At 34.7% G+C, this 16933-nt stretch overlaps 1 protein-coding gene across 1 annotated transcript; it reads right to left on the bottom strand.

The window, feature by feature from the left end:
- Positions 1-11395: 11395 nt before the first annotated feature.
- MS3_00000389 (uncharacterized protein) lies at positions 11396-16656 on the bottom strand. Its single transcript, XM_051208173.1, has 6 exons — positions 16617-16656; positions 16451-16580; positions 15093-15155; positions 13909-13971; positions 12676-12732; positions 11396-11600 (listed from the first exon to the last, which is right to left on the bottom strand). The coding sequence occupies exons 2-6, from the start codon at positions 16515-16517 to the stop codon at positions 11527-11529; spliced, it is 324 nt and encodes a 107-aa protein (XP_051066080.1). The 5' UTR covers positions 16518-16580; positions 16617-16656; the 3' UTR covers positions 11396-11526.
- Positions 16657-16933: the final 277 nt, after the last annotated feature.

Raw genomic sequence — 16933 nt, 5'->3', positions numbered from 1 at the left:
TGTAAGCTGACAAAGCGCTGTAACGTTTATAGGTGTGATAGAAATCATCACTCTCTACTGCACAATGATTTAACAGCCAGTAGCTTGAATGATAAACCTGGTACCCGGAATTGTTGCGGATTTAACAAATTACTAAACAATCAAGTGTGTTTGGGAGTGATTCCTATACTGTTAAGATCGGGAGTTGCCGAAATTTTGAGTTATGTTATGTTGGATAAGTGTCCTGATGTGACACTGATAAGTTCAGACTGTTTTAGGCCTCACGGGCTGAAGGAAGACCAAGCGTCATTGATATTTCAGAATGTGTGTAGTAATAGAACAACGAAGGTCACGAATGCGCCCTTTGAGGTATATTCTTTAGATCGGTCTGAACACGTTATGATTGAAGAAGCTCTGATAGTGGCAAGTATGGTAGGACATAAGCCAGCGAAGTCGACAACGAACAACCTAGTTAATTGGTCGTATTCAAGTGATGTACTCTGAAGAAGTTCTACCGCTGATTGATTGCAACGTACCGGAGGCACATTAGGTGTTAAACCAGCGGTTGGGTGGAAGGAGAAACCCGTACAATGTAGAAACGTTGCTGAGACAGACTGTTTTTGGATCTGCATCATACGTGGAATTTAGGAAAACAGTTGTCAATCATACTACTAAAGTACAGATATTGGAGGTTCAAATACGTAAGCTTTACGATGTGGAGTTCGCTGACGTCTATTCAAGTGATAAATCAATGTCAGTAGAAGATAAGGCGGCCATAGAGATTATGGAAAGGATCACGCGCTTCGATATCATGGACAGCGAATCCAAACATGAAAGTGGGGAATTATGAGTAAGCCAACAGTAGATTACAGAGTCTGAAGCCTAGGTTGTCGAAGGATAACAGTCTGCACATTAGGTATTGGAAGTAACTTTACTATGGGATACGCGGAGAAGGTCCCTGAAATACAGTTGCAGCCAAATTATCGCCTCTGATGGTATTTACCTCATCACACAGTGTTAAGCCCGAAAAAGCCAGAAAAACTAGGAGTGGCCCTTGATTGTGCCAAGTTTGCAGTGTTTTCCCTCAGTGATATGACTTATCAAGGACCCGACACCACTGCTGAGCTAGCGTGTATGTTATTTCGTTTTCGCAAGAGGGCAGCTGCAATCTCGACAGATGTTGAGGAAAAAGTGAGGGTCCTTGACTCTGATCGAGGAGCTTTAAAATTTTTGTGGTGGCAGGAGGGAGACATGTCGCGGGAACCACTTGAATTTCAAATGACCTGTCATCCGGTTGGTGACTCGTCATCGCTGTTTTGTGCAAACTTTGCCATGAATAAAACATCCCAAACATTCTCTGATGGTTTTGATTGTTATGTCGTAGATGCGGTCAACAAGAATTTCTATGTTGATGATTGCTCGATATTCTTTTCCGTCTGGGATCAGGTAAAGCAGTTTTTAGGCAGATAGGTGAATTATTAGGTAAAGGAGTTCTTAAATTAAAGAAATGGATCACCAGCTAGGGAGGAGTAAGGACCATCTTGCCTGATGTGTGTAATGAAGAATCTTTAAGAGAACTGTCAACGAGTTACGATACCACTCATCGAACTCTAGGTGTAGAATGGGATTTCAAACAAGATGTATTTAAGTTTTGTTTTGGTGCGCCAGAAAAGACTTTGACTAGGAGAGGAATTTTATCTATTGTCTCTTCTCTGTTCGATCCTTTGAGTCCAATTGCTCCAGTCCGCCTAACTACCGAAATTCTCTTGCAAAAACTTTATAGGTCCCAAAAAAGCTGGGATCCGCCTCTCAACGAGCCATTCATGTCCACGAGGCAAAATGGGGTGAATTTTATAGGTCAAGATACGGTGGCCCGAAGGATGCTGGAGACCAGGTGACCACTGGTTTGGAATCCAGGTTTCACAACTCCCCTAGATGGATCCTTCATGTCCAACAACCTAGTTAAAGCGCCGGATATCAGCTTTTTGTCCTCTCAGTTTCATAAACAAGACCGCCACATGAAGGTAGTGAGTAGGACTTACCTAGCAGTGGTTGTATGTACGCGATCATGTGAGAGCATTTCGAGAGGGAGAGCTGACTCTCCCACTGTCGGCCGTACCAGGGCATTTGGGGGCCTATAAAAAATGCGTTGAGTACATATAGATTGGCAAATCTGTTGCCATTCTCGTTCGGTTCTCCCAGTCAGTTCATGTCGTCCCTTGACAACTTCATAACAATTGTTGTCTATTCCGACTGTCCGGGTTAGTATCAAGGATTCCTCTGAATTTGTGGATAAAATAAAAATCCAACGACCAAAATTAACTTCATGATATAAACAGATACATTTTCTTTGTTCTGTAACATCCCCCTATTGGAAACAGTGCTTGAACTTGAAATTCAATAAAGGAAGTAAAATTTCAAAGTTATACTGTGATGAATATTTTCACATTTTAATTTCATCAAGAAAATAGATATTATGTGAGTACAAATGAACAGTGTAAAACTATAATTATTATCACAATTATTTAAACGACTGTTAACAAAACTACTACGATAACAAATACTACTACTACTACCACCAATACTTTTGCTATAAAGATTTGTTCTACCAATACTAATGTCTGATCACACTTCATGTTACTAAAATATGAAAGCCATACACTCAATATATTATTTTCACATCTTCGCGTTGTCCTTTATATATTCCACTATTCCTCTAATTCCATTGTTATTTTTATCGCTCTCCGATTTCCTTTCTATGTCGTCGATTTGATTCTTGTGCTTGTGAGTACTCTACTCTACTTCCGGAAGTAATCAACTTGGAATTCAAATTAGTTACGGGATAATTTTCAAAGAACCCACCACTTAGCACAGATGCCACAAAAAATGAAGAATGACCAAAGTACCCGTATCACACAATCTTTCGTGTTGAGACAGCTACACTTGAAACCGGTTACTAATAAAAGAGGTGTTGACCATACCGTCAATCGATTCATTCTAGAGAATAATGGACACTCACAAAGCCTACTTAACAAGAACTAAAACATGCCATCAGGCTTCTGTCCTCAAAACACAAATCTTAATCTTATACAGGGTCGATTGCGCCCTAATCGAATGAATTTTTAACTGAGAATCTAAAGAGGTAGTGTTAAATCCATCGGAGCCCATAAATCACACAATTGAGATACACGCTAATTCGAAGTTCAAAAATATGAGGATTTGTTTAAAGTGTCTCTCTCAACTCGTGAACTATCTGTGGCGTCTTGAGCGTCTGTAAGTCTGAAATGGAAAGGGCTTTGATATTGCAAAAGACAGCTAATAGCTGTGTTTAATCTTGATAACTGTTTATGAACAAGCAAATAAGGAACCAACATCAAGTAATATGGAAACCAATGTGTTTAGACTAGGATTAAACGACCATAAAAATCGTCAATAACTGCTACGAGGATTGAGGGGAAGTGATTATATTAATAAATACAATAAATGCTATAAGTATGTGTAATTATTTTAGAATATTACACTATAAACATGTGCTACAATATACGGGCACAAAATGCCAGGAATACAAATGTTCGCTAAATAGTAATAAGTAGTGCAAAATGATACACAAACAGTCGAATTTAAGTGAATAAGGACAGTGAACGTGAAGCTGACTTCACAGGAGGTAAAAAGAACCAATTATTCATCCAAATATTCTTGATTTGTGTATCTAATCCGAAATTCAATAACTTCATTCATCTATACAACAACTGTAGAGGAATAAGTTTCCTTGTTTTTATCGTCAGACTATTGGGCGATTTAAAACTCCACAGATTGTGAATAAAAAAAGGAAGACAGGATGACGAGAAGCAAGCTGGTTAATGTTCGAGTGTTGAGTGGGCTGACCACATTTTCACCTCCAAAGAAATGAAAAATGCTCCCATAAGACTGACAGAACCGCATTTTCTACTAATATAGCAAACATTCAATGCATTTACTGTACAGTTCAATATTCTATGTTGTGTTTAAGCCTATCGTGGAAATACAGTGCAATTTCATACTGCGTATTTCGGATTTCAGTTCGCGATTGTGTCTCGTCGAAGTTCTAGACTTATTAGGACTAGCATTATTACGTTATATTAATTCAAATTCACATCTCGCATCACAATTCAAATGGATTCAAGTAACTTGAGGAAGTTTCCTATCAACACGTCACCCCGTGCAGTGCAAGATTATTTTGACTGTCTTCATGCTTGGTGTTTGTTACATAATTTCAAGGAGGATAGCGTCTCAGTTCATTTTGTTAATGCGTTTGATAGAGAAATCTATCGATTGTTAAAGAACTTTGAATATCCTGACAAACCTATTCTTTCCAGGTGCAAAGCACTGAACAGGTTACTAACAGGTCATTTTCGCGCAACATCATCCGAAACACACAAAAAGCACAGTTCAACAAATTAGAGCAATCTTCAAATCACACTATTCTACACTACGTAATACGGCTTCAGACACGAGGTACTAAGTGCAGTTTCATTGAATAGTTGCACATTCAACATTTCGACCTCCCGATTGCCATTAGCAACGACTCTAAACTAGAAGGAACAGCTACAATGAATCCCTTCCTACACTTTCCAGATAGCTTAAGACTTCTGTTTTGTTTTTGAAGTTATTATCGATGACATTCGTGATACCGTTACGAATGTGAATAGATTTCCATACTGTAGAAACCTCAGATTTCTAACAAGAGCAGTTTCAACTGATTGAGACAGGTGATTAACTCGGAAAACACTTGTAATTTACCTTTGGGTATTAAATGTCTTTCTTTTGGTAAACTACATCTTCGTAATTGTCAAAACAGACAGGTTTCGCTCATGTATTGTTGATACTGGTAGCATAGAGTTGACCATTCCCAAGATAAGTTTACAGTTTCTTTACAACGATATCCATTCCAAACGTACTAGTAGGGAAATCACTGGTATCATCAACCACCAGTTACTCATTATTGGTTGGGCTAATCTTCCATTGAAGGAAGAAGGTGATTGTGTCAATATACTTCTCTTAGTTAGTGATTATCGCCCATTTGTGCTTGGGTTCAATGGTCTATGATTGTCGGACGTACGCATTTATTTGTGTACCAATTTGATGATCGAGGGTCGTGAAACGTAGGAAAATTCACCCAGCAGACTTTGGTACAAATAGACAAAAATCAGGTTATCATCAGTCTTCATGGTGTTGAAACGTATCAGGATGATATTGCTTTTCATGCTGAAAATACTGATTTGCATAGTGAACATGTTTTAGAGTTACTGATACGCTATTGTGACACAAACGTGGCCGGAAATCCTTACAAGTGCTAGTCCCCACTTCACTTTATCGACTTCCCCGACTGCTATGTGGATGCTTATGGTTTTAAATATGATATGAGTCGTCTAGCTGCATTAATTCAGGTGCTGTTAGTTTTAGTTCGGGTTTATTCCTTACTTTAAGAAAGCATTATCTCCACTTTTAGACTTAGTTTTTGGTGAAGAGTTTAGTTGGGAAAAAGGACACGAGGATGTTCTCACGAGCACTTTGCAGTTTCCTAATGGTGATTGGCCACAAAGCACATTAATCTCGATTAGTTGGTCTTCTGGAAAATCAGGATTTAGCGCTGTCACAGGAATCGTCCTTATGGATGGTCATGATTATGTTACCAAACTACCCTTAGCGTTATCAAATGAAAAGATGAAAAATGTGTTTGTTATCAACTGTGACCTTTATGAACATTTCCATCCATCAGTTGAGCTTAGCTCTATATTATCTTCTCTAACAGGCATACCATTCACATCGATATGCATTTGTATATTTACTACCTACTATGGGACAGGTTGCAATGACTGTACTATGTGATCACTTTCCAAACGCATTTCAGAACATTACCCGACTGGCTTTTGAAAGGACAATGGGAATCTGTCACCAGTTCAATACAGAACCACTCAGGTCACGTCTCTCTATAGACGTCCTCCACCAAAATAATCCACACAATCAAAGAAACTGGATCAAATGAGAAACGAAAGAAAATTTGTTCAATGTTCAGAAATTTGGTGACCCAGCAACTCGAGACAAAATTGTGCGTGCAAATACGAGGCATCCGACGTCTCATTCTTCCTAACCCCAATTCACTTCGGTAGTCTGAATGCACAGCTTAAGTAAACGATCTCGTTGAAAAGAAACTTTTCGTCACTAAATCGTCGTTATTTCTATTCAATGGAACATATCTCTTATTAATTACAATTTCCGTCCATTCGCTTGTTTTTCACATTTGCTCACTCGCAGTTTATGTCTTGGCGAATCACGAGTTGCTTCGTTAGACCAACTAATTCGCGCTCTACTGTACTTCTATTTATTCAATTCACTGGATAGATAATTGTGTATCATTGCAAATTAATATAAACTTATTGGACTCCCCATTCGATGTTATCTTACTTACGTGGGTTTTCGTCCATCTTTAAGCAACCGTTCCAATTTCAATTACCTTTTTACAGTCAGAAGTCAGTCATGGTCTATTTATTTAACAAGATTGAGAACAACATTAGAAACCACCGTTTGGAAGTAAACATCGCATCCAGAGAAGTGGATTCTACGAGCGAATGTTAGAATTTTCAGAAATTTACTAACCAAGCGAAAGATCGTCAAGTCTTACATCGCTGTTGCTGTTTATAATTTATAATAATACTTAAAAGCGAAATCGATTGAGCGTTTAAACGGTAGATCAGTGATTGAAAGACTATTGATCAAGTTGCCATAGCACTTGACTTTCTATTACTCTGCTTGAGCTACAATTCAATTCTAATAATTTGTGCAGCCCGGTGTTATTCTCACCACTCATGCAAGGTGTATTGGTGATTAGTAATCACGCAAATCTGTAAAAAGTTATCGAATTACATTAGTTTATTTTACTGTCCGAGAATGCTAACCTGGCTTCCAATTACCCAACAGTCATAATCGAAATTGTCACAAATGTTTGCAATATCTGTTCAATATGAACGTGCATAACCGCATTCAACTACATAGAATATCAACTTTTACTGTAGATAATCAGATGCAGTGTATCAAGTTATGCTGAATAAAAGAAGTGATTAGCGAAATCCATGCAGTCGTATATGTATCAAATTCATGAATATATTGCTAAATTGAGTAGTTCCATGACTATATTGTTAAGTGATGAATATGCATTTGGAACATGGAAGTCAATAAAATTTTCTGTGTACTTAATTACTATTTACTCAGGTAACATAATTTTTGAACGCGATCTGACATATGGAAATAGATGTTAGCAACTCGTAAATGATTCCTGGAAATCCTAAAACTCCTATTAACCACCAAGATGATCACAGAGTGTCTTGAGAAATAACAAATCGGCAACGACAGAAAAATTTGTATTCATTCAAGCAAGGTGTAAAAGCACAATTGTGATAATTTAACAAATAAAGTGGATTATTGAAGAGCAAGCAAATGATTGCATAATAATGTGCTTGGTAATCGAGTGCATCAAAATAAGGTTACAGTATGTGTTGCAGTATTCTCGAAATTTTACTTGCTTGTAAGTGCAACATATCAACATTAGAACGACTCAAAGAACAAGAAGAAGAAGAAGAAGAGCAATAGAACACTTGTTAAATCAGTTATGGAAACGATTTCCGAACGAAATTAACCAAATAATTCACAATGATTATCATCATCATCATTTTGAAACGTGACTTCGACAACTTTCGACCATCATCTAGACTAAATAAAATCATGCATGTAAATTTATTAGAATCATGCGAAAGAATCACAGTTATAAAGTGGTATCTGATTCGTGTAATCAATAACCGATGTGTTATATTATTTTCCGTTTCAACTCAAATGAACACAATTCAATTTATTCATGAACGGAGTAAACTGAACTAAAATTCACTGTAAATTATTAGATTTCAAAGTGTAATAACCGAGCTTTTCATTTTATTGTATTCTAGTATTATCCTTGAGTGTACTTACTGTTCAGTTGATATCTTCTGATGATTATTCGAAGCTAATAGACAGTTATTTGGATTGTGGCTTATAATGGAATTGAGGATGTGACTTTCATCCTATTTAGGACTGGTTATCCGGATGTATCTGTTGATATTCACGATGAGACGTCAACCGTATATACTGATAGTCGCAAATAGGATTGACTTTTGTTTACCTGAGATACAACCATACGAAGTGGTTTGAGGTTTCTCTTTATTAATATAAAGACTTCAAGTGAAGAGTATCCGTTTTACATCGTTCCGCTATACACTTGCATCAATCAAAATCATTAGTGAATTCATTTTCCTTTCAATATATCACCGATAATTACACGAAAGTATTTAGTCTATGAAATAGATTTAATTGACTCACGATTCACACTTTTGTGTTTCGTCGGATAACTTCATTGACAATATTTGTTAGAAGACGATGTTTCACTGAAATGTTTGCAAACAAACACTGATTAATTCATTTTGCGATGGAATAAACGATTGAATTTCACCAAATAATTTTGTGAAATATTTTATGATGCACTCAGTTCCAAAGTGTGACTTGTGTATTATTGAGTAGTACATTCAGGTGTTTCGCTTCGGGTGGGTTATTTTGTGAGCGAATGTACAACTTTTGAATAACAATGCAAAATTTACATGAACACTACACGTTTTGCTAATAAACTATGTTTGAATAATACTTACGTAAATGTTTATTGTAATTCGTTACAATTTCGTATCTTTTGGAAACTAATGTAAATAACTGGGAAATTTCTGGAAAATATGAAGGGATAATCATATATATGAAAACTGAAAACATACTCATATCTTCAACTAATAATCTATCATCTAACAACTAATAAAACAGATTAAACAACGTCTTATTCTCGAAAACCTTTTCGAAAAATAAGGCTATATGGTTTGACAAATACACATGAAAGTGACTTGCCACTTTGATACAGTTTACATATGAATAATTCAGCCTATCATTCTACGACAAAATGATCAGTTCTAATTGTCAAACCGTTGAACAAAGGAATTGTGATGGTTGATATCAAGAACTCCTTTGAATTTGTTGATAACATGAAAACTTTATCGGTAAAAATTTAACTACCTGATATAATTAGATATCGGGAATTGGAATTATACATGAAAACAATGAATAAGAACTGGAAAGTGTTGTAAGGGATTTCTTGGAACAAAGTTTTATGTAGAACACTGGTAAGTGATTTATTCTCCTCCATCAGGTGTAACAGGAGTAAGTAGGTAGGTAAGAAATGTTCACAAACCAGACATTTCCATCCAAAAGATGTTTTCACAATCACACTCTGTACCTTGGATAGTGGTATAAGAGTGTGTTCTTAGGTGCGCTTTGATCAAATCTTTTCTTTTAAAAACATTTAAACGATTTTCTAACCTCTTTCAAATTTTTTCCACGTATTCTCATCGTCCGTTTTTGATGCTTACATAGCTACTCTAACACTGGCATTTCATAAAATGAATTTGTTAGCTCTTTCATTGTAGCAATTGTTTAATTTTTAGAATAATTACATGGATTGTTAGCATCGTTTTCCTTCCAATTACTCAAAATTATTTTGTAATCAATGTGACGTTATATAATTGTTACGTAAATCAACTACATGATGAGTATTAGTTCATTCTTGTACGTAATGCATACACACTTGTGTAGAGTCAGCGTGAAAAATTAATTGATTATAAACTTCTTCACTTCATCCAATCCTTTCACTGAGCCTACCATATGTTCACAATTGTGAATAACTGAGAACAAATAGGAATACTTTTTATGCTTATAATCTGTAAGTCATTTAACGGTGCGACTTATCAATAGATTTATGAGTCTACCATTTTCGGGATGAATGCGTTTTTTCTTTCAAGATTTCGGAAACATACAGAGAAGGCTTGTAGATTGAATGTAACTTACCTGATTAATGTAGTGCGTGCAATTTAATAAACCGGAAGTCTGTTAATAACTATTGTTTAGTTCCTATCGTTTAAGTAAAATTTACTTGAATAGAAATAACAGTTAATTGTTGCAAGTAGTTTTATGTGTACGTTATGATAGAAACCTTGGGTATACAATGTGTAACACAAATCAAGTGTGATTCACTTCAGCTTACCTTCGTGAGTTTTCGGTTCAGGTATTTCACATCTTTTATCTGTTAACACTGTTTATTTAGAAAATTTTATATTGAATTTCACTATTTCGCACATGTTGCTCAAAAATGTTCCGTAGAAAAGAAATGGTTATCAGTTGAAGACAGTCAGATTCGACTAACTTTTATGTAAATGAAAATACACGTTTTTAAAGTGCGAACAGGATCAAACCATCAAATCCTGTCACTACATACTAAAAAGGAATCCAATCATTTCCGTAACACGTCTTATCATTCATAATAAAACGAGAATTATCTCAGCATTCAGCCGTGTAAAATATTCATGAACATGAGCAACTGATAAATTAGCAATAGGTTCAGAGTTTTCAAACCCACACTGGGTTTATGCTTCTCCGTTAAAATTAATCCTTTAATGCACAACATCAATATCAACGTTTTCTTAAATTTGTTTGGATAAAGACGCTTCACAGCACAATTGTCTGTTAGTTCATATATCTCATGCAGAAATCCTGTTAACAAACGGAACCACATGCTTTTCCATCGCTCTGACAAACTATCAAGTTATCATTTGGGATGAAATGACTGTTGACCAGTCGCACTATACAAACTACTCAGAAATCGTCTGTCGTTCCATTCTTATTCATACTTTAACTAGTGGAAATACTACTGACTGAAAGTAGTACAGTCAGATGTTACACAGAATACTAGAAATTGAATATGTTATGTGTATTCATGAAATTTCACGTTCATTGTTTCATAATCAAATATTGGATTTACGCCACAACGTCATCGGAATTTCAGTACAATATGTGTATTGATTGTGCGGGCTATCCATCACTTAAATAAACAATCTGGTCGTGTACAATTCTCATTACGAATTCCAAAGTGGTGAAGAGCGAGTTTATTTCACGATCTATCATTTACGTAGATTTAGACTTAGCTACTCAACTAACAGAAACAATGAATATCTGGGACTCACATGAAGCTTTTAGAAATAAAAATACGAGAAATGAGAATCATTAGTTCTTTAAAATGTCGTGAGCAATATAGACAAAAAAGGTCATTTAATTTTGAAAACAAAGGTATAATTATATTACAACGATTAACTAAATAGTTATGAATACCAACTCTTACCTCTATAATTGGTCATTTCTGTGTTCAGGCACTCTTGTAGAATGGAAGATTCGGACACCTTTATATCTACATGTACAGCAATCAATTAAAAGATAGACTTCATATTAAGTCAGGTACAAAGTTACATAGATATCATTCTGTATGAAAACTGACTTCACCATCATGATATATCAGACTGAAAGTAGATTCCATTCACCATTAATAAGTTTATACATAGTTTGAATATGAAATAAATAAACTGAAATATATAACAAAATTGGATCAAATAATTGTCTTCAATAATAAAAATTATTCAAGTAATTCAAATACATACCAAGTGAATTTATGCCGTTTATTATGCTCTCAAACTCTAAAATATTTCAAGGGAAATCAGTACAACAATTTTATATGTTTTAAACCAATATGAAATTCTACATTCTGTATATGTTTAGAATATTGATTGTAACTAGTAACCAGTGAATCCGTTTTGTCAACTTCCGGAATTGCTACAATAGATTTTCATCTACTTTTGCAGTTTATCAAACAGTAGAATCCGGGATACGTAAACGGACCCATTTGGGACTCGTCAACTGGATATTGCTTTGTTTCAATTCCGACGTTGACACTTACACTTTAACTACATATTTGTTGCCAGATGTAGTAGACAGATAACTGATAATTAATAGAAATTAAAATAATTGACATCTGACCTCATACATTGTTACCGTTCAACCATCAAATGATAACGAACAGTGCTCTTCGGAAATGTATATACATCTCTACTCTATAATAATTCACATAAGTAATTTGTTGAAGTCGTGAAATTTCAGTTCCATCTCCATCAAGCATTAGGTGGACTTTACAACTGTCCCTCATTCTACAAATCCTAATCAGCTGAGAAATACAATCATTCTGGAACAACAGGAATTTATTCATTTCACATAGTCTACGCATCTATTCACAATTTAAAACAGTTGTACTGATTAGTCGATATGTGAATATGTATGATTCACATCACATTTACGTAATAGGAAGTTTGGGATGACAGAGAGGAGGGTAAATAAACGTGATCCAATATGGAAATTCTCTATGGTTTGTTAATGTAATGGGTAATTCATATGGTAAGTGTATATTCTAACATGTATATTCTAACCTAAAACGTGTTGAAAACTGACGGAGACAAGTGATGTTTAGCAACGAAAATTTGGCGTTATAGATTAAGTAATTTCTTTTGTTAGAAGTTTGGCTTGAAGAGAAAAGCGAGTTAGTGACTAATGTTGTTGGACAATGGGAATGTTGCCTGACAGTAATGAATACGTCATTAAAGGAATTTTTTATTCCTAAACTATATTGTACCGTAAGTATACACTAAATGTGCACACATGTAGCTCATAGAAAGTAAATCCAAAATTTTATCGAATGTGAAACAAGATATCTTCACACACCTTCTTTAAAATCGTACACTGACTGCTCTTTCATTATTAATTTCAAGCAGTTCACATCTACAATTCAACAACGTTATTAAAATACTAATATATCATACACATACATTCAGTGATTGTTCCACGATCAAGTGATAACTTCTCGACAACTGCAGCTAAAATTTAATATAAACAGTAAATGTATAATTATCAATAGGGACGATGGTCAGATGAAAATGAAGGAAGCTCTAAGATGTGCAGAGAGAGCCAAAGACATTCCATCCAATCATATTTTGGAAAACCAGTCCACAGTCTACACATGTAGCTTCCCTACTGGGCAAATACTGAACACCATTGTATACAGATTGGTAAACTGAAACAATGATCTCGTTTTTGCTTGAAAGTATAAATGCCTGAGAGATTTGTACCATATTTGACACTGTGAATATTATTACCAAGGTTTCACTTAGCACTAAATTGATCATTAGGTAGGTTCTTATAAATGAATAAATAAATATATTTGTAAAATCTCATTGAAGGGGAAATTAGATTTCCTGACGTTTCGTGACGACTTGTAGGCCTCTCATTCAGAGAGTAAATGGCCAGGTTATTTATTCTCTGAATAAGCGGCTTACAGTGAGTCACGAAATGCCATAAAATCTAATTTTCTACTCATTGAGATATTATGAATAAATTAATTTATTTATCATATTTGACCCTGGAGTGACATTTCTTCTCAGTCATCCTCTGTTTTTTAAATTGTGATTTGGAGGGTACCAGAGTTCGAGTGCTCAAGTGGTACGTTGAATAGCAAGAATCTACGCTCTAGATATAACATTATCACATTGCATCACTGAGATTTTAGTACAAATTCTTTTATTAAATACTCTACAAAACGAGGATAAAAATGATATGTTATCATTGACTACTATCAGGTATAAATAGTCAAAACGAAATCAACCCTACATATAGTTGAATATCGCATGGCTAATTTAACATGTTCTGACTGTTTCACATTTATTAATTTGAAAAGAGTAAGTTGATTTATTCACTGAACATGTGTCCAGGTAGTCGTCGCAACCTACCATTAGAATTTCACTGTTCATCTTAATCACTAGTGTATTCCACATATTGTGATGAGTACAATCAACAAACAACTACAATACAATGTTTATCGAAATCAGCTTATAAATATGAACAATCTATTCTGAGACATGCAACATGTTATTAACATGAATGAATTCGTGAATAAATTACTTATTTGTTTCTCTATTTCATAGTCAGATATGGAAAGACCCAATTCATCTATCTTCAAATTATCTAACAATTGAACACAAGATACAGTTGAAATAGACAGCGATTACTCAAATGAAAAGTGTGCAAGTTCAAACAGGTGAATGTACATACATAATGTCTCTCAAGAGATTCAAACACGGTTAGAAGTTAAAATACGAACAATAAAAACTGGACACTATTTGCACAAATGCAAAGATCATAAAATCCGCACAAACTATCGACACACTATCTATCTACACATCTATCTATCTATTTAACCATTTATCTATCTATCTATCTATCTATCTATCTATCTATCTATCTATCTATCTATCTATCTATCTATCTATCTATCTATCTATCTATCTGTCTGTCTGTCTGTCTGTCTGTCTACCTATCTTTCCATTTATCTGTCTGTCTTTCTATCTCACTATCTAATAATCAGTTTTTCAGAATGGGTTTTGTAGAGATTTCAGAAATTTCACTGATTGAAATCATGTGTCAATTCAAGTTAAACCCTGTTTCGAATCTCGCGGGTTGCGGAATCGTGGATGCGCACTGCCGATGAGTCCCATGCTAAGATGAAACGGCCGTCCAGTGTTTCCAGGTTCTCCATGGTGGTCTAGATTCAATTGACTAATGATTTTAATCAGTAAAATTAGTTTTGCATTTATTTCCTTCTTTACCTATCTCCTAGCCATATTCATTCATATACTCATATGCATATTTAAATTGAAATCTTCCTTTCATCAATTCACTCGAATTGTCGTTCCATACTTGCCCACTCTCTAAACACATTCCTCTAATCTTTCATTGCATTCCATCGAATTCAGTCAGTTCAAATATCTTTACATATTCTTACAATGGTCTATGTTTGTCGGTTGTGAGTTAAAAAAATATATAAATTCAGCATTTTATGTGAATTAAATTCATGAAACTGAGGGACGATCACAATTATCCGACTGGTGGTTGATTTCTTATGTTCACTGAATAGACATTTATTTATCTATTACTTCAAGTGAATGGGTGTACACTGTTGGAGAAGGAAATCAGTCAGAAGGAAAACCGCGTATTTCCATCTTTAAATCTCACTTGTATATGCAATTTGCTCATTCCCACATGATAACCAAGAGTATGAAATATTTATGAATGTACAACACAGTTACCTGTTAAACTTTGTAAAGTGCAAATAATATCGTACGAATTGGATGACTTTTGTTTCGCACCATCTACAATTTGAACATAAATAGGTTTATTTGAAAGTGAGAACAAATACACATGGTGAAACAGTGAAATGAGAAGTGGTTGTGCTTTGTTTTACGTTTGATCGTTTATGAATAAGTAATAGAGAACAATTTAGAATAATGGCAATCAAATAATATGTTCAGAATATTCCCGTTTATTTATAAAATCAAGGAACATTTACAAAATATAAACTATACTGGTATGATTAACCAATGCACTCCGTAATACAGGTTCACGCAATATTGTTCACACACCAATACGATGATCTACGTATCATTTTAAATTTAGTCATTACACAAAAACATTCATCTCCAATTTAAGCTAATTCTTTCTGTTGCAACCAAACCTTTAATAAAAGCTCACATGCGATTGAGTTTGTTCACATTTAATTTGGTTAAGTCTTTTTGTTAACTTATTTAACGGACAGAGTCATCCATACAAAAACAAATTATCTTTATCAATGTATCTTTATTATTGTTACACTTGTGATGAATATGTTTACTTGAGAATTGCTTACTGCCCACGCATATATTCACTCTGCTAGTCTTACTATTAGACGCCTAATTGATTCGACGATTCATTCATCTCACTATGTATGGCTCGATGGCTTGCTCACACACTCGCTTATTTGACTCGCACGCTCACTCGCTTGCCTGTTTGCTTTTCGGCACCATTCTTTCATACTTGCTTGGTGTAATTGTGAATTTGGATATCTGTGTGCGATGCAATAATAAACGCAATCAGCACTTCGTATTCGCCTTCTGTTTAATACGCATTCGGGACGTAATCTAGTGGCGAATATCAAGAAGAAATGCATATGAAGTTTAGGCATCGTATTGAATACCGATCACCACAACTTTCTCATGTTATAAAACTATCTGTACTTGAAACCACTGAGATCAATTCAGATAACACATCATCAGACTTCGATAGCTTACAACAACCCATACATCATTTAAGCAGAGGTTTCACAACCATTCACTCAACTTTTGGTGTGTATTGATTCCGAAGAAATATCTGCTGTCTAGTTAGACTTTTTCAAGAGAACACTTCCTTCTAAACTTCCATTACCAATGAAAAATAATTAGAGGCATGTGAATGTTAACTGAAATACATTGACAAGCATTTGATTTGTCTCAACTCAAATATCAACAATTTCATTTAGTCACATTATTTGAAATCGACAAAATATATGCACCATACACATTGACACAATTCACTGAAGATATTGTAAGTAGTATGTACATGAAAGGATAACAATAAATGTTGGAAGACTTACTAAGTTGTACTGAGGTATGTAGAAGCAGAAGCAACGCGGTTATGTGAAATAATAACAAATGCTTCATATTTATTATAGCTGTTCTTTTGAATTTCTGCTACTTATATAGTGTCACTAATCGCTGAAAAAACTGTTATTAAAAGTAATGTGCTTAGTGCCAACAAACATGATGACAAAAATAACTAACTCAGATCGTTTGAAATTATTGTGGAATTCACAGTTTTTTAATGACTTGATACTAAATAAGCTTTCAACTACCACCAGTTCAATTCTGTCAAGCGTATTTATACAATATGGATAAACAATATTATTATTTACACCTAGTTTTGTGTTGGCCTTATGAACTTAAAAGAAACTGAGGAAATGAAGTAATTTATTAAAATTCTATGCGATGAGTATTTTCACATTTAAAGTTCATCAACAAAATAGATATTATGTGAATTCAAAATAAACAGAGTAAAACTATAATTATTACTGTGGAGA

Source organism: Schistosoma haematobium, chromosome 4 (assembly GCF_000699445.3).
Source record: "Schistosoma haematobium chromosome 4, whole genome shotgun sequence".
In the NCBI taxonomy this organism is placed as follows: Eukaryota; Metazoa; Platyhelminthes; class Trematoda; order Strigeidida; family Schistosomatidae; genus Schistosoma; species Schistosoma haematobium.
Note: the sequence above shows the minus strand (reverse complement) of the source record. Positions and strands in the feature narration are given on the sequence as shown.